Source organism: Equus quagga, chromosome 12 (assembly GCF_021613505.1).
Source record: "Equus quagga isolate Etosha38 chromosome 12, UCLA_HA_Equagga_1.0, whole genome shotgun sequence".
Classification (NCBI taxonomy): domain Eukaryota; kingdom Metazoa; phylum Chordata; class Mammalia; order Perissodactyla; family Equidae; genus Equus; species Equus quagga.
This window is the reverse complement of record NC_060278.1, coordinates 13,809,235-13,825,852: the sequence shown is the minus strand read 5'-3', so window position 1 is coordinate 13,825,852 and position 16,618 is coordinate 13,809,235. Positions and strand designations below refer to the sequence as shown.

General features: G+C 39.3%; 1 protein-coding gene across 6 annotated transcripts in view; it reads right to left on the bottom strand.

Annotated features, from left to right (window-relative positions):
- The window catches only part of NEBL (nebulette), a 108,834-nt gene that overhangs the window by 36,138 nt on the left and 56,078 nt on the right, over nucleotides 1-16,618 (bottom strand). For 5 of the 6 annotated variants that reach the window (XM_046679841.1, XM_046679846.1, XM_046679842.1 and 2 more), the window contains 7 exons: nucleotides 15,783-15,893; nucleotides 11,155-11,265; nucleotides 10,877-10,987; nucleotides 8,616-8,720; nucleotides 7,012-7,104; nucleotides 3,881-3,973; nucleotides 1,385-1,477 (listed from right to left, as the gene is read on the bottom strand). In XM_046679841.1, the coding sequence (XP_046535797.1) occupies nucleotides 1,385-1,477; nucleotides 3,881-3,973; nucleotides 7,012-7,104; nucleotides 8,616-8,720; nucleotides 10,877-10,987; nucleotides 11,155-11,265; nucleotides 15,783-15,893 (717 nt within the window). The remainder of the gene's footprint in view (nucleotides 1-1,384; nucleotides 1,478-3,880; nucleotides 3,974-7,011; nucleotides 7,105-8,615; nucleotides 8,721-10,876; nucleotides 10,988-11,154; nucleotides 11,266-15,782; nucleotides 15,894-16,618) is intronic. The other variant, XM_046679845.1, reaches the window with a different exon arrangement.

Below are 16,618 nucleotides of genomic sequence, written 5' to 3'. Positions count from 1 at the left end.
GGCTGGCCCCGTGGCCTAGTGGTTGGGTTTGCGTGCTCCACTGCAGGCGGCCCGGTGTTTCGTTGGTTCGAATCCTAGGCTCGAACATGGCACTGCTCATCAAACCACGCTGAGGCAGCGTCCCACATGCCACAACTAGAAGGACCCACAATGAAGAATATACAACTATGTACCAGGGGGCTTTGGGGAGAAAAAGGAAAAAAATAAAATCTTTAAAAAAAAAAAAATCATTTCAATCTTCACCATGGAAAAGAATAAAATAAGAAAACCTATATTTTTTTAAAAAAAATAAATAAAAAAATAAAAGTAATGGAAATGTAAGGGAGAAACATCAGAAGGAAGTCATTATAAGAGAACTACAGTGGGTCACTATGGCAGCCCGGGAGGCCCACTGACTACCTTTCAGACCCTGAGCTTCTACTTTCAAAAGAAGCTAAAGATTCCTCACTCCTGCCGCCCTCCAGGAAAATTATAAGGACAAAGCAGGGGTCGGCCTGATTTCCTCCACCTGGGAGAATTCATTCTTAAGTTCCAAAATTACCAGTTTTCTCTTTCAAAATTACCTGTTTTGGAAGAAAAAGACTATTGTTTATATTGGTAAAAGTACTATAAAAGGGTCAAAAAAATGGGAAAAATAACCATTGGGGGGCACCTCTGAAAGAGATTTCTGAATTCAGGAGGCCTTGGTTCAAATCCCAGCTCTGTCCTTACAAACCAGGGGGCCCTGGCATGTTGACCTCCCTAAGACTCCATTCCCCAGCTCTACAAACCAGAGCAATGAATCGTGCCGACCTCATGGGTTCACATAAAGCATTGAGCACAGGGTCCATGTTAGAGGTGCCTCATGATTAACTCTCGCTGCTTTATTAGCTTTAGATTGTTGAATGATTGAATACTGTTTCCCAATTTATTTATAAGGTTCCCTACTCTATAGGTTAGGTTCCCTACGTTATGTCTTAAAACCCCAATCAAGCCGGGTCTTCTTTTGCTCTATTCCAATAGATATTTTTTCTCTCAGATTGACAATAGACTCAGCACTCTCCAGGTCCTTGCCTGGATGTAGTTGTAGATATTTACCAACTAAACTATGAGGTCCATGAGGATAGGAACTGAGTCTTCTCCATCTTGGTGTACCAGTGACCAGGATAATGCCCGGCAGACTGGAGTACTTAATGAAGATTCCTTGAATAAACAAACATGGCTAAATTATAGCAACACAGTCCCAAATGTCCTGGGCTCACATGGGAGGGTCACAATTCATGCCCTTCACTATGTGAGAAGGAATATCCAAACATGTGGAGGGTTTCAAGCTTTTCAGAGAGCATTCTGAAGAATAAAAACATACAATGTTTCGTAAAATAGAAGAGAAACAGAAACCACTTGCCGTACTCAGCTGCTCCTGGTTTCTCCGCACTCTCTCTATCTCTGGTGTTACGCTTACTGGGGTTGCCCTGTGGCACTGCTCTTTATACTGGAGCTGGGAACAAGGCGCAAGACAGTGTGGAGTTAAGGGAAGGAAACGCGCACCAACACTCCAGAACATGAAACAAAATTCCACATGGCTACAGAGCATTCATTAGTTAAAATCTTCACTAGGATCTGACAGTGAAATACGCATTGCTAACAGACTTCATCATATTGATCCCAGACTAAGTTTTTCTTGTGCAAATGTTTTGAATTCCACCTTTAGTTGTTACTCTTCAAATTGTCTCATTATTGGTGTCCTCTCTGAGTTCAATCTTACCAGCAATAATAAATAATCCTTACGGTGAACTCATTTCTTCAAAGCACTAAAGCAATATTTATCAGATTGCGATTTTATATTTAAAAAGAATAACTCTGCGCTCATCATTAGAAAGGAGGGTCACACCAGTCGTGTGCTTATGCCTCTGTGACAAACGAGCACCAGAGAAAGAAACTCTGAACCTGAAAGTTTCCTTCTCAACAAAGTTCCAACACTGGCAGGACTGCTCTCTGACCTAGCAGTATAGAAGCCTCCCTGAGCTCCTGCAGAGGTGCCCCTTCTCAGCTGGGGGGGCCAGACTCATAGCTAAGGTCAGCTTTCCCAGCAATTCCACAACACCCGACCCAGAGAAACAATGAGCACCCGACACAGAGAAACAGAACGGCATGTCCCCCAAATGAATTTTGACAGGCAAAAGCAAAACTAGAGGTTAAAATCCCATTACAAGAAACTCTACAGGGACAGTCTTAATGATTTTTTAGAGCTTCAATTTAGCGTTAGGGAATTTTTTTGGCAAGAAATCACAAGGCCTACAGGGCGGGCAGATAAAATGGACTTGAGATGCCCACTCTCAGCAGTAACGTGTAAGTGTAGAGAAGTCTGGTAAGCCTGGAAAATAAACGACAGAGGGACAGGCCCCTTCTGGTGCAACCTCTTTCTGCAATGTGCGAGTTCTCTGTGCCATGGCATATATTTTGAGAGTCTGGGCAGATTCTTGTGTCTGGGGTAACTGTCTGAGTTAAAGTGAGGAAAGATCCAGTGTAATCTCTACTGATGGCAGGACACAAGGAAAGATTACTCTGGGTAAAGCTCAGAGGGGAAGAATCTGTTGAACAGCATTATTCATGTAGAGAAACTGATGTAGCCAATTTCTAGTGATGTAAGTTCGGGAACATGAATTTGATATGAGAGTCATCATGTCTTGCATCCATCCACTCACAAACATACTATATAGTGCTTTACAGGCAACATCTCACTTAATATTCTAGTCCCTGTTTTATAGATGAGGAAATTCAAACTTGGAGAAGTTGGTGGCTTATGACGGTCATACAGCCAGTAAGGTCTGGAACTAGGATCAACCCAATAGTCCAGGGTTCATGTTCTTCTCCATTACTCCAGTGTTGCCCAAATTTCCACCATTCCCACACCACTTCCCATATGCCATGCCAGATATCACTTGTGCTGTGTTTTATAGTACTTTTTCATTAAATTAACTCACTATTATTTTCAAATAAAGTTATTTTTAAGGGAGTGCTATGTTTCTATGATAAATTGAAAACTAGTAATCCTCCTTTAAGGAAAGGTACACATTAAAACAATTTAATCACTAAGGCAGGGCCTGATCACTGGTGCACCTCTTAACAGCATCTTGAATACCATGCCAGTATATGAACCGTATCTTAGGGACACTGTGGGACGCCCAACTGCCTCCTCATGACCTGGATCACAATTTCTCTCTCCACCAGCATCTCCTGCCACGTTTCACCCCACGAACTCATCACCCTAAACCTTCCCCTCCTCCAAGAGGCCTTGGTTCCTGGACATACTCTGCTTGATCTGCCAGGAAGGCCCTTTCTTACAAAGTCTACCCCAGATCTAACTCAACTCTTCAAGATCTAACTCAAAAATTACTCTTTCTCTGAGGGTTTTCCTCTCTCTCACTGACATAGCCTTCCTTCCTGAATTTCCACAGCACTTTGCAAGAGGAATTATTACTTATTATTAAACGAGATACTTCATGTATTCAAAAAGCATAGTAAACACCCCCAAAATATTAATTATTGTTCTCACACTAAACAATGGACAATCATTATTTATTCTGTCTGTTTCTCCTGGAGACCTTGAGAATACTCACAGGCCCCAACTTTAGAGTGTATCTCACTCATCTTTGAATTTCCCCAAGAACAAAAGCAGAGTAGGCATTCAAGAACACAGTCTTTAATAAACAACTGCACACACTAGGTGTACTGCTCGCCCAACATAAAGATGTGTGAGATCTTATCTCCACCTTTCGGGAACTGGTCCTCCTGTAGTGGTATTCATTGCAATGGGATTTCACCTGTTCAAGCTCCATGCCCTCATTTATACTGCTATCCAATAAAATAGGAAACAATACTTAAAGAAATACGATCACACATTGCTGATGTTCTTCTGGTTTTCTTTAATTCTCTTTAGCTCTGGAGGATCAGAAATGGCTGTTGCATGTTTCATCTCTTCCTTGTATTTCACCTGCATAATTTATTTTAAAAAATGTGCACTTCATTCAACATGAGGCTTAAAAAATAGTTAAGAATTCTTACTTGTAACTATTGCATAACTGAATTTTTAAATTCCAACATTAATTTGTCCTTCAATGGGAACACAAATTTTTATTTTATCTGATGCTTTCATGATTCCTTTATCCTAAAGTGCAAATAAACCCATATCTACTCACCTATCCATCATTGTAGGAGTTTTTTAATTAAAGGAAGCAAATGTTGCTTATGAGGATAAATTTTATCATTAGGCAGATGCACAAAAAATCCTGGCAATTATCTTCAGTAATATAATACATCATTTATTATTTTCTCTCTGAAAAGCAGTTTCTGTTTATTAATATGTTAATTAAAATCTACCACGTATTTAAAGGCAAAAGTCAAATTGAGTTAGCTACAGAGTCTTGGAACACTGCTTATCTGACTGAGAGCACACAAATAATCCAAAATAAGGAAAAAAAATTAAGTGGCCACAATAAAAGAAGAAAAAGGGGGTCTTGGAGGGGAATGCACCAAAAACAGAGACCACTGTGTCCTTAACACCACAGAAGGGCCAGTGGCAGAAAGTCAGGAAGTATCTTCTTCCCACACAATCACTTTACATAGAAGTCCGTCTATATCTTAACATCCACTTCATTCAAAATTCCTCTTTCAAATCTATTTCGAGGAAGCTCAACCCAACAAACAGTAATGCCAGAACTCAGCTAGGCAGGGGACAAGAAACAGCTCTTTAAACTTATGAAATGCTTAATGATGCCATCGTTTCAGCTGGCATTTTATTTTATTTTAATTTTTACTTTCTTTTATTTTTTTCTAAAGATTTTATTTTTTTCCTTTTTCTCTCCAAAGCCCCCCAGTACATAGTTGTATATTCTTCGTTGTGGGTCCTTCTAGTTGTGGCATGTGGGACGCTGCCTCAGTGTGGTTTGATGAGCAGCGCCATGTCCGCACCCAGGATTCGAACCAATGAAACACTGGGCCGCCTGCAGTGGAGCGTGCAAACTTAACCACTCGGCCACAGGGCCAGCCCCTTACTTTCTTTTTTTTTTAATGCTTTTTGGTGAGGAAGATTGGCCCTGAGCTAATATCTATTGCTAATCTTCCCCCTTTTATGTTTTCCTCGCCAAAGCCCCAGTACATAGTTGTATATCCTCGTTGTAGGTCATTCTAGTTCTTCTATGTGGGACGCCACCACAGCATGGCTTGATGAGCGGTGTGTAGGTCCACACCCAGGATCCCAAGCAAGGAACCCTGGGCCGTTGAAGTGGAGCATGGGAACCTAACCACTACGCCAACAGGCTAGCCCCTCAGGTGGTATTTTAACAGGTCAAAAATTCCTGGAAGATTGGATTCCAGAAAAAGGACATACATATATATTCATGCGTATGGAAACACAGGCTAGACTTAAGAGGCACAAGTAGAAATTGAGCAAAGACTTAAATCTGCACAGAATGTTTTAGAAATCACTTGGTAATTTTTAAAATGATTAAGGCTGAAATCTATGCTGATAGTCACTGAGAAACAGTTCCTAAATATCTCAGAGACCATCTATGTCTTAGTATTTGTGGATTTCATATGAGTACACAATGCCAATATCAGTCCAGATCCAAAACAGTTAAATTGAGAGTACAGTGAGAGAGGCTACCTCTAAATAAGATTCAAAAATAGTTCTGAGAGCAAGCTAATAGCTAAAAGGCTTGTACTCTGGAGGTGGAAAATGTCGAGATCTTTAAATGTTAGAGAATCATATCTTGGTTTGACAGATATAGCTAATCTTGAAAGGGCAACTTCCCATTTGAATACTAAGCAGGAGTTTATGGCCCAACTTCGTAGAGATACAGAACTGTGCATTTATTGTTTGCTAGGAGAGGCAGTAGGATGCTGGAGAAGAAATGATGTACTATACTACTTCATGTCATTTTCCTCGGATGAGAAACTAAACGCGATTAAAGAGGAACATTTTTGTTTTTCATATGACTCTAAACTCATCAGAATGGCACAGCCATTCACTGTATGCAATAGAATTGCACACTACAGAACATTTATAACATTGTACCCCAGCGCACTGATGGCTACGTTTCAAATATTATCATGTGAAAGTGAAGGAAACAAACATTTCCAACAAACATTTGCAAACTAATCTCTCTATCAGATCCGAGTCTTGTCTGACACAAGCCTCTACCACGGTGGATCAGACCAGATTTATACAGCCGCAGCATAAGGTCCTTCTCCTGATAGAGTTCCTGACACACGAGGCTAACCAAGGCGGTTTAACTCAGATTACTTAAAGAAAGCTTCTGCCTCAAAGGTGAAGGAGAAGAGAAAGGCTGGGGAAGGGGATTTAAGGAAAGAACTCCTGATTCATCCACAAGAAACTAAATATACTAAATATACATGGCAGAATACCTACTGGTAAGGATAGCAATTATCCATTGTAAATGTCAAGCACTGAAAGGAGAAAGATTTACTCATAACATTAATCTCCTCCTCTATGCTCCCCCAAGCTCCAAGGGAAGTAGAGGGTAAGTTATTTCATGAATTATAGTGAAGGTGTACGTTTTTCTTTGCTGGAAGCTGGAAGGAGTAGAAGGGAAATGGGGCCTTTGAAATCTTCTCTTAAGCCACCAAATAAATGTTCTGAGGCCTTTAATCAGGGTAAAATTTCTTTCCTCCAAGTCATGGAGACATACTGAAACTTATCCTTTCTCTGAAAAATTTAATACAGTTAAAATTCTGTTCAAAAGGATGAAACCTAATCCTAGATTTCATTACTGTACTATTAAAGTGATCTATCTCTTACGCACTCTGATATGTCAAGATAAAACAGTGCTTCAGGTTCAAGGGGAACAAGCCTACAGTCTTTCCTCTAAAAGTTAGACCTTTGATATTTGATGAAATAGCATTTCTACAAAGAAGAAAAGGAAAAAGCAGCCAGTTTAGTAAAGAACTAAAAACGTTCATCTAGCTTACATTTGCTTTTGGAAAGGATAATTAATGCTAGAGAGAACTTACTGAACTAATATTCTGCTGATTTTTCCTCACTCGTTCAATCTCTGGAGTATCTTTTACCGCTATGCCAGCTCCGACTTCTTTCTTATAAAATGCCTTTATTATAAGAGAAGGAAGAGAATAACTATAAGCTTATTAGAATTCAAGTCCTAGATCCAACTCTCATAAAAGAAAGACAATTTCCCAGGTTTTAAAGTAGTGTGAATACACCTTCTATTTATGAGTACCAACATTATATTAATCAATTAAATAATCCATGATGAGAATAGACGTACAACTTCAGTTTCATATACCATAATCTTACAAGGAACCCTCTAACACCTGTTCAAGGGTATGCATGATACCCTAGGTGGCTGCAGGTTATTTGCTCTAAGAATATTTGTTGGCAAAATGGAGTTTCCTTCTTCAAAGATAAATATATGTCAAATGTGTATTTGAGATTAATCAAAGCACATATTATAAAAGCCCACTAAGCACTTATCATTTCATTCCAAAACAGCATGAAATTTTAATCAAGTGCCATTCTCCAAACACAAAGATGCCCTCATTTCTTCAAAGAAAATATTAGCTCTATCGTCAACATCAACAGGAATTCAGTCTATTTTCTCTATCTTCCACTTATTCGTTAACCTTTCCCCATGTCTCCCCATACCTATCAACATCCAGCCCTTTCAAACACAAAGCAAACAAGAAACACTGTGCTCTACAGAAAAAGAGAATAATTATAAGAAAGGCATATGAGGACAGAACTATCGCCTCTCTTGGAATCCAGTGGGTCCTAGTGGGAGTTGGAAGAGTACGATATGAGAGATGTTTTCCTCCAAAACCTAGAAATCTGGAACACCATGGAATCAGAAGAGATGAGGGTCAAAATAGCCTTTTTCTCTGATCCTCCCTTCCGGCAAGACTTTTCCATTTCTTAGCACAGTGAGCCTGTGGAGAGCTAGAGGTACCTGACCAGCACCCTGAGGGCTGGAGCCTGCCAACTAATTAGAAGGTAGAAAATATACCAGAAGTCCTCAGACTTAAGAGAATTGATATTTTCATGAGACATTTACTTAACTAGTAAATGACAGCTCACGCTACATTAAAGTATTGACTGTATGTTCAATTTTTATAATTTTAGAATCCAAGTTTACATATCCATCAAGCATAGACCCAATCTCTTAATTAATGCTACTGACACAATTCCTAGCCCTCAAAATAAAAATACCAAAGTTTAGGAATTGCTTACAAACTAGTAAATCCTAGATATATTATCAAAGCAAATAATCAATGACTACGAAGGAAATAACTTCATATGTCTGTTTTCATCTTCAAAGTAAAATATGTACGGAAGATTAAGACCTTGTTCCTGAGAGAAATTTTAATATTCAGTTAAAAATAACTGTAGCTTGTACCAAAGAAAAAACTTGAATTTCTAAGTCTAAAACAATCATGATAATTTATAACTTGTAAGAACATTTAAGTACCCTTAAAGAAAAAAGGTAATACATTTGATAAGAAATTCAAGCAATGCAGAAAAAACCCAGACAATGAGGGGAAAAGGCCCTCTTCACAAAATAAGATTTCAAGGTGGCAACTGAAGAAAAATACTAACTACTCACCGTACTAATGTTCTGTTGAGTTGTCTTAATTCTCTGAATTTCAGGAGAATCTGCCACAGTAGAATAGTGAGAAAGCATCTTCTCTGCTTCATCTTTATACTTTTTCTAAAAATATGAACAGTAGATAGATAGCTGAAACTCCATGAGTGTGCACGCACATGTGTGTCCACACGAATGAGACAGACAGAGACAGAAAATGATCCTACTTCTCCCAATTCTTCTACACCACATGGCCGTAAATTATTCAAAGCAAGAGTTGATGCAACAGTGAAAATAAAGGGAGTAGGCAGAGAAAGCAAACAGTCCAGGGGAGCAGCCTCCCCTCTGCTTGGGCAATGGGTCCCACCCCAGCCCACTCAAACCTCGTGAGGCTGAGCTCCACCCACTGCTTGGTTTAGGACCTCCTCTTCCAGGACCACTCCTAGTTCCTATGCCTACTTGTTTTCATGCTTCTGGATTTATGCTGTGCTTCCTACTTCAGATAAAGATACATTTGATCAAGGGAAAGGGGCTAGTATTTTTGTACTTGAGATAAAAATCTCAATTCTCTCTCTACTAAATGTACTGCTATGAGCTCTGATAGAACCTGGGCAATACCTTCTATTGGTACCCGCGTTTACATAGTGCTTACTATGGAATGGGTGCTGTTCTAAATACTTACCACACATTAACTCATTTGATCAATCCCACAGCAGATACTATTATTATCCACTCTATAGATGGGGAAACTGAGGCATTAGCTAAGAAATGTCAGAGCTAAAATTTAAATCCAGACACTCTGGCTCCGAAGCCAGAGAAGTTAACCATCATAGCATACTGCTGCTTGTCAGCAAAGGTGACTCTTGTTCATGTTGAAATGCACCACGGCATCATCACATCCTCTCAACTATTCCATTGTATCCAAAATAACTAAAATTCCTTAAAATCAGATGCTTCCCCGTGTCAAACTCAAAAAACTAACACTGTCAAAAGTTAAAGCAGGAATTCTGACAGCTCAGGCATCACTTCCTCTTTACTCTTGATACCTTTTCTTTCTGGTAGTATACATCATACTTTATAATACTACATTTGCATGATTGTTTAATTATTACATTAACCTGTAACTCCCCAAGGGCAAAACCATGTCTAATTTTGCATGTAAATGGATGCTCAGGAAGTATTTGCTGAATGAAGGAATGAGCTTGGCATTCTTGAGACAGCAACTTTTCTCCACTGACTCAAATGGCCATTTGCCTATTTTGTGTATTTATCTATGGTTTTAGTGCAGCTGATACAGTTCAAGCGACCTTCTCCAAGCTCACGTGCCACCATGTGATGCTGAGGACAGACTACAGGACCATCCCAACCACTACGTCATCCAAGGAGGCCGAGAAGCAGACAACTCCTCTGATATTTGACTCTGCATCTTGATATCACCATTGTGAACCAGCAGATATTTAGACACCTTGCTTATGTGTTAATCAGAATTTTAACAAACTTGGTCAAATTTTCTTAAAAACTATTTTCAGCACAAACCCCATTAATCAAAGTTAATTCCTTGGTCAATTTTCCATAACCATTTTACATTTTTTCATTCCCCTTTACTATCTTGTTCCATTGGGATTCATTCTTTTCCTTGTAAATTTTACAGCAAAGATAACACTCACTAATGACTACTTTTACCCAAATTGAATTTTATCAATAACTTCTTCTTCCATTAAATATTTTCTTTTGTGGTCATTATTTCTCTCATATCCAGTTTTTCTAGAGGATGTGTGACAAGTACACTTGGCAAATTATATTTTACCAAGAAAACCTAGTTCTTCTCAATTTTTAGTTAATATTCAGTTTCACCTTACACTTTGTGCAGTTTTATTCACTCAGTTTTAGTTGGGGCTGATTATTTTAATAATAACATTCATTATAAACTAGGTAAAAGACAACTCGTGTGTAATCTTTGTTCCCTAGTGTGAGCACTGAAGCCAAGTGCACAATAGAGTCAAAAAATAAAAATAAAAAAAGGTCAAAATGTCCTCAGGCTCAAAACAGAGGGCCCCAACAGGGCAGCTTTGATGCTCAATAACGTCTGTTGAATTGAACCTACAGCGGTTGCCCCTTTCATTAGTGAGGTTAATCAAGTTTGGCCAGAGGTTCCTTTACAATAGAGTACACTGACTCTGAATACAGTGCCCTCAAAAAGATAGCAATCATAGAGACACACAAAGCACATCATTATTGGATATCAGAACACATCACTTCAAGCACCTTCATTCTCCACCTACCTGGCTATAGATGTCAGATGCCCTCTTGGCTCGAAGCATGTCTGGGATATCCATGCTCACCTGCATTCCTTTCCCTCTAATTTCATTTTCTAAGTCCTTCTTATATTCTTTCTAAAAGAACAGAAAATAATCTTCAGAACTTAGCTTAACCTTCCACAGCAACGCAGATATTTATGTGTTTGAATCTCCAAGCCACACATGGGGCAATACCATTCATACTCTTTCTAGATACAATTCAATATGTTTGCCTTAAACTTTGTATCCTGTTAGTTTCTTACCTGGCTGGTCATTTCGGATGCTTTCTTAGCCCTCTGGATATCCAGAGTGTCTGCGCCCACCTGCATGCCTTTCCCCTTAATTTCAGTCTCCAGATCTCTTTTATAGTCTTTCTGTAGGAAATAAAACGTGCAATTAGAGCTCTACGATAATTTGAAAAAACTGGGTTGAAAAACTTGAAGTCATTTTTGACATCAGGATCATGGCTTTTGGCAATAAGTTGGACCTTTATTTCTTTTATTTCTATAGAACTAGGGTTTTCACTTGTGGTTAGGAACATGCCTCGGAGTGACTTATTCACAAGTAATCAGGAGGCTTTTTTCTACTAACCTGAATCAAGAAAGGAAACAGAGTTAGCCAAGGGGAAATTTTCTATATTTCAGTATAATAAAATTGACAAATTATTGGTTAATATATAACTCAGTTGATAAGTGTCAATCAGATGGAATTGTAAAATTATCACTTTCGTTCTGTAGTGAATAATTGCTGCTTGCTGCCCTGGAATCCGGCCACTCTTTTCCCTTCATTAACTGCCTGGTTTGCCACTGGGCAATTCACTGCCCACTCATTCTAAACCACTCAGCTCGGGTGAGCCTGGCCCAGGTCCATGGGCTCTGTGGGACTTAAATAAATCATTAGACCCCTTCCCTGGCTCTTTATGATTGCTTCAGGGGCAGGCGCATTTCTTTTACCAAGCAAGATGTCAAGAGACTTTCTCTTTCCTTCTGGACATAAATAAGGAAGGATGCAGCCCCGGGAGCTGCTAGATGCCTCTTCGTAAACCAGAGAAGAAAGCCTGCCTGACAACTGAAAGATAGAAAGTGAAACTGAATCACGCCGTTTGAGTCTCAGACCAAGCCGTGTCTAAGAACTCTTCCACTGTTTGGTATAAAACAATAAATTATCTGCTTTTTTTGAGCAAGCTTGACTTATATTATCCATCATTTGCAAAACAGTCATAATTACACAAACACAAATGTCTTAACAGACTCTTGCCACTTGTTAAAACCAATTTTAAAATTCACCAAGCTATATACTAACAATTGTACACTATTTTTTATATATCATTATTCTTTAATAAAAAATTTTATTGAAAGGAAAAAAAACTATTGACTATATCTAATTAAATTTCTTCCAAAACAGCTATTGTCTATGATGTTGACATACTCTAGATTTGGAGATTCTCTTTTAAAATCAATGTTGACTTGCTTATTTGTGATGTTCCAATTTTGGAGAAGCTGTAAATAAAAATCTCAGTCTCAGAGAAATATTACATTTTTTCTCTATCTTCGAATCATAAACCTGCCTATTTTCACTGACTTACATTCTCAGCTTCACTTTTCTGAATTAAGATTCAATAATAATATTTAACTTTCAAAATAATAATATTCAACTATTACTATGTCTGTAAAAAGCTCAGTTTTTAGTAAGCCTGTTTAGGGCCCCCAAACAAAACCCTTCGTTTGAAGGACAATATACATAGAAACTGAGGCACTAATCATAGACAGCCACCAAGGTCCCATGGTAGAAATATGTCATTTAATTTTCCAATATGAACTTTCAAATCTAGAAGTGTTGTAAAGCACATAGATAGAGCTCACAGGACACTAGCTGCATCAGTTAATATTGATGCACGATAAAACACCCTAAAACTTAGAGGGCTTAAAACAACAACGCTCTGACAACTGCATTTCAAGACGGCAAGCCCCAATCCACACAATCTTTTAGAACCTCTGCCGAGTCACACTTGCTAATGTCCTATTGGCTAAAGAAAGTCAGATGGTCAAGCCCAAAAGTACTGCAAGGTTTGACTCTTGGAGGTCACTAGTGTAACAATATACTACATTGATTTTACTGGAAAAATTAAACTTTGAACTATGGTGAACTCCCAAACTTTGACTGAAAAGGATTTGAGAGCCTGTCAGTTGGACGAAATGGGATATGACTATGATTATGTGCAAATAAAAGCTTTGGACTGCAAAGACAACGGCACCATCAAAACTGCTCTGGGCTACTTGTAACCACGGTACAGCCCTCTCCTCTAGGCCTGTTTCCCCCTAGGTTCTCAATAACTAAATTTGCCCCATTTTCCTAGTATGTAGTCCCAAGGGACACAGAGAAACCTAAATCAGCATATCATTGAATAAACTAATCTATGAACATACTAAGGAAAGACATGACATTTCAGCTTTTCATAAAAGGAATACATCTTAGAAGAAGCCTGCTCTTAGGTAAAAGTGTGAAATACAAAATTTTTGTTCTTTCCACATTCTTTTCTTCAGCAAAAGAATGCTTTCTTTAAACTCTCAGGCCCACGAAGATGATTTTGAAGCCTTCTCCAGCCCCAAATCCCTCCCCATCCCTACCCTCATACTCCAATCCAGTGACTGGAACTAATACTGGATGTCACCCCCTCCTCATAATAAGAAAAATGTCAGAGAATTATAGGTAATGATTAGATAGTTACTGGGTAGTTAGTTACTCCGAAGTCCAAGGAGGCCACCTTAAGAAAGGACTATTTAATCTAAGAAATGAATAACAAGAAAGAACCAACCTTGCAAAGACCAGGGGAAGGACTTTCAGGGAGACAGCAGAGCTGTCCAGAGACCCTAAACCCTGTGGAGGGGCAGACGGGAAGCCTATGAGACTGGAGCATAACGGACAAGGGAAAAAGGGCACAGGATGAGGACGGGCAGCCTGGGGCCCGTTCATGGAGGGGGGCCATGAACGCCAGGGCAAGGAGTATGGAGTCTACGCTGGACGTGAATGGAAACCACTGAGGACTTTTAAGTGGGGGCAGTAACATAATTTAACTCTTCAAGGATTGTTCTGGCTGCTAGGCAGAGAATGGATACAAGGGGGGCAATAACAGAAGCAGAATTCTGGTTAGGAAGCTATTGCAAGGATCCAGGTGATAGAGATAGTAATTTGGACTAGGGTGGGGACAAGTAGATGGATTTAGGAAACCATTATGGGGCAGAATCAGTAAAACTTGCTGACACGAGGAACTAAAGTGACTTATGGGATTTCATTGATGCCATTTGCTGAGAAGGGGGTGGAAGAGGGAAGTAGATCTGGGGAAAAAATTAAACATTCGGGTTTCAGCATGTAATGCTGAGATACTTGTTATAATAAGGATAAAATGACGCATTTTATGTGTCATTTACATATGGTAATGCCTCTGAGACATCAAAAGGTAAATGGTTGCACATCCATGTTATAGAACACTTAATTTTTCTATAAGAATGAGGTAGAACTATACGAAGTAACATGGAAAAGAGTCCATAATATTAAGTGAAAAAAGCCAGCACAGAACAAAGTACATGGTATTTAAGTTTGCTTAAGTCTCTGTGTGCACAAATGTATGTTTATCTATCTATACATAAACATAGATCTGGAAGGCTCTACAACAATTTTATAACAATGGCTATCTCTCAGGAGGAGAACAGAATTAAGGGCCAAGTGAAAGGAAGTTTTCAAGTACGTGTCCAGCATGCATCCTGCCCACCTGCTGCCATTTCAAACGCAAGTCCTATGGGTTAAGAATTCTATGCCATCCCCACTTCTTTGCCTAAACAAATATGGCCATCCCACTTCCCTGGCCAGTACCTAACCCTGGGGATGTAGGCAGATCCCATCACAGCCCTAACTCCCTGGCAATTAATCAGCTACCTCTCTTCTTCCAGATTTCCTGGGGGGAGTCAATCCTAAGCCAGCTCTTCCTAACTCAAGGGTCACAATATAGCTCTCAGGGTAGCCCCATTGAAGCCTCCCCCCAGTCAGCCTAGAGATGAGGGAGCAGCACCCCTTAACCTGCACCCCAACTTTCTCTTTTCATGTGCTTCTTACAAAATCATCTCTTCCCAAACACCGTCCACTCCAGTGACCCTTTTATATTCTGGAAATTGCTGGGGGAGTTCAAGAAGTGTGGAACGGGTTCTGGGGCATTTGTTTTGAAAAAAACTCATACGATCTGACTCCTAGAACTCTGTCATCTGATATCTATCATATCATAGCCTCCAAGCCAAAACTTTTAAATTAACACCCTGTCGTTACATGTATTACATATACAAAGAGGAAAATGGTATTAGATGAAGGAACATGGTCATCTAGGATATGCAACACCTCAACCCCAAATGCTGACTCTGTAGAAATTCCAGGCATGGTGATGAGGTCAACAGATGATGCAACCAAATCACACAGAAATGGCTATCACTGTCATGTTAGAGTATCAATATGTGATTTTCAAGTTCTGCTCAGAAAGCTGGAAATACAGACGTGCCAAGTAGCAAATGATTTAAAGAAAAAGTAGTATGAAAACACTGATTGCAGCCTAGATTAACATGAAAATTTATTATATTACAGGATAAGATAAGAAGGTAAGGGGGTGCGTGTGTGTTTTCTTTTAAAATGCCTTTCCTCAAGTTTTCTTTGATATATTTAAAGGATATGAGCAAAGCAGAAACTGCAAATTTTCAAATAAGTGTGATGATTTGGAATGGTTTCCATTCCAAACTGTTAAACTGGGCACAGAAAGCTTTGGGAAATTCCATGGACTAAGCAAGTTGTTAATATGATTTGTTAAGTTCCAAAATACAAGTTTAAGGTCTGCCTCATTCACTCCACTAACCTCACTAGCCATCTCCGAGGCTTTTCTGGCATGTTGTATTCCGAGGGTGTCAGCGCCAACTCGCATCCCCTTCCCTTTAATTTGCGACTCCAGGTCTTTCCTGTATTCTTTCTGTAAAAAGCAACATTTTGTAACATTCAGACACACTCAGAGGACAAACATAGAGCAATGATACCAAAAAATGTTTAAATACACATATTTTAAAAAGAAGAAGAAAACACAGCCTACTTTGCATTATGAATAATCTGATTGCATCTCATTGGATCGCCTGCTATCCGGCACCCACAACTGACCAAATCGTTGTGTGATGTCAAGAGAGTTTAACGTGCTGGTGACCTAGTACGTTCTCATGGTCACCCATTTGTTGAGTTAACTTCCTAGGTAGTTTAACAGTGTTTTAAGTATACAATATTCTAAATTGTTATGTGTTTTTTAAAAAATTGATATTCATCTTTGGCCATATTCATGTTCTTTAAAGAAATTGAAGGATACATTAAAAAAGCATTCTAGTGAAATTAAAAATATATGTGGGGAGTAAGGAGGGGATGGAAATCAACCCACCAAAAGTGCATGGATTGAGGGGGGTCAGAGGTAATTCCCCAACTGTCTTGGGAGCTGGAGGATAGGGAGGCAGGTCTAAATGAGTTGACATAGAAAGAAGACTGACTTTGAGGTCAGAGCGCTCAGTAGCTGTGAAACACTGGGAATGTTTCTTAGCATTTCTGGTTTTCTCATCTGCAAGATGGGGATAATAATTCCTCTATGCAGGATCACTGTGAGGATCAATGAGACAGTGTATAGCCTGGTGCCCACACAGAGTGGGTGTTCCATAGCTT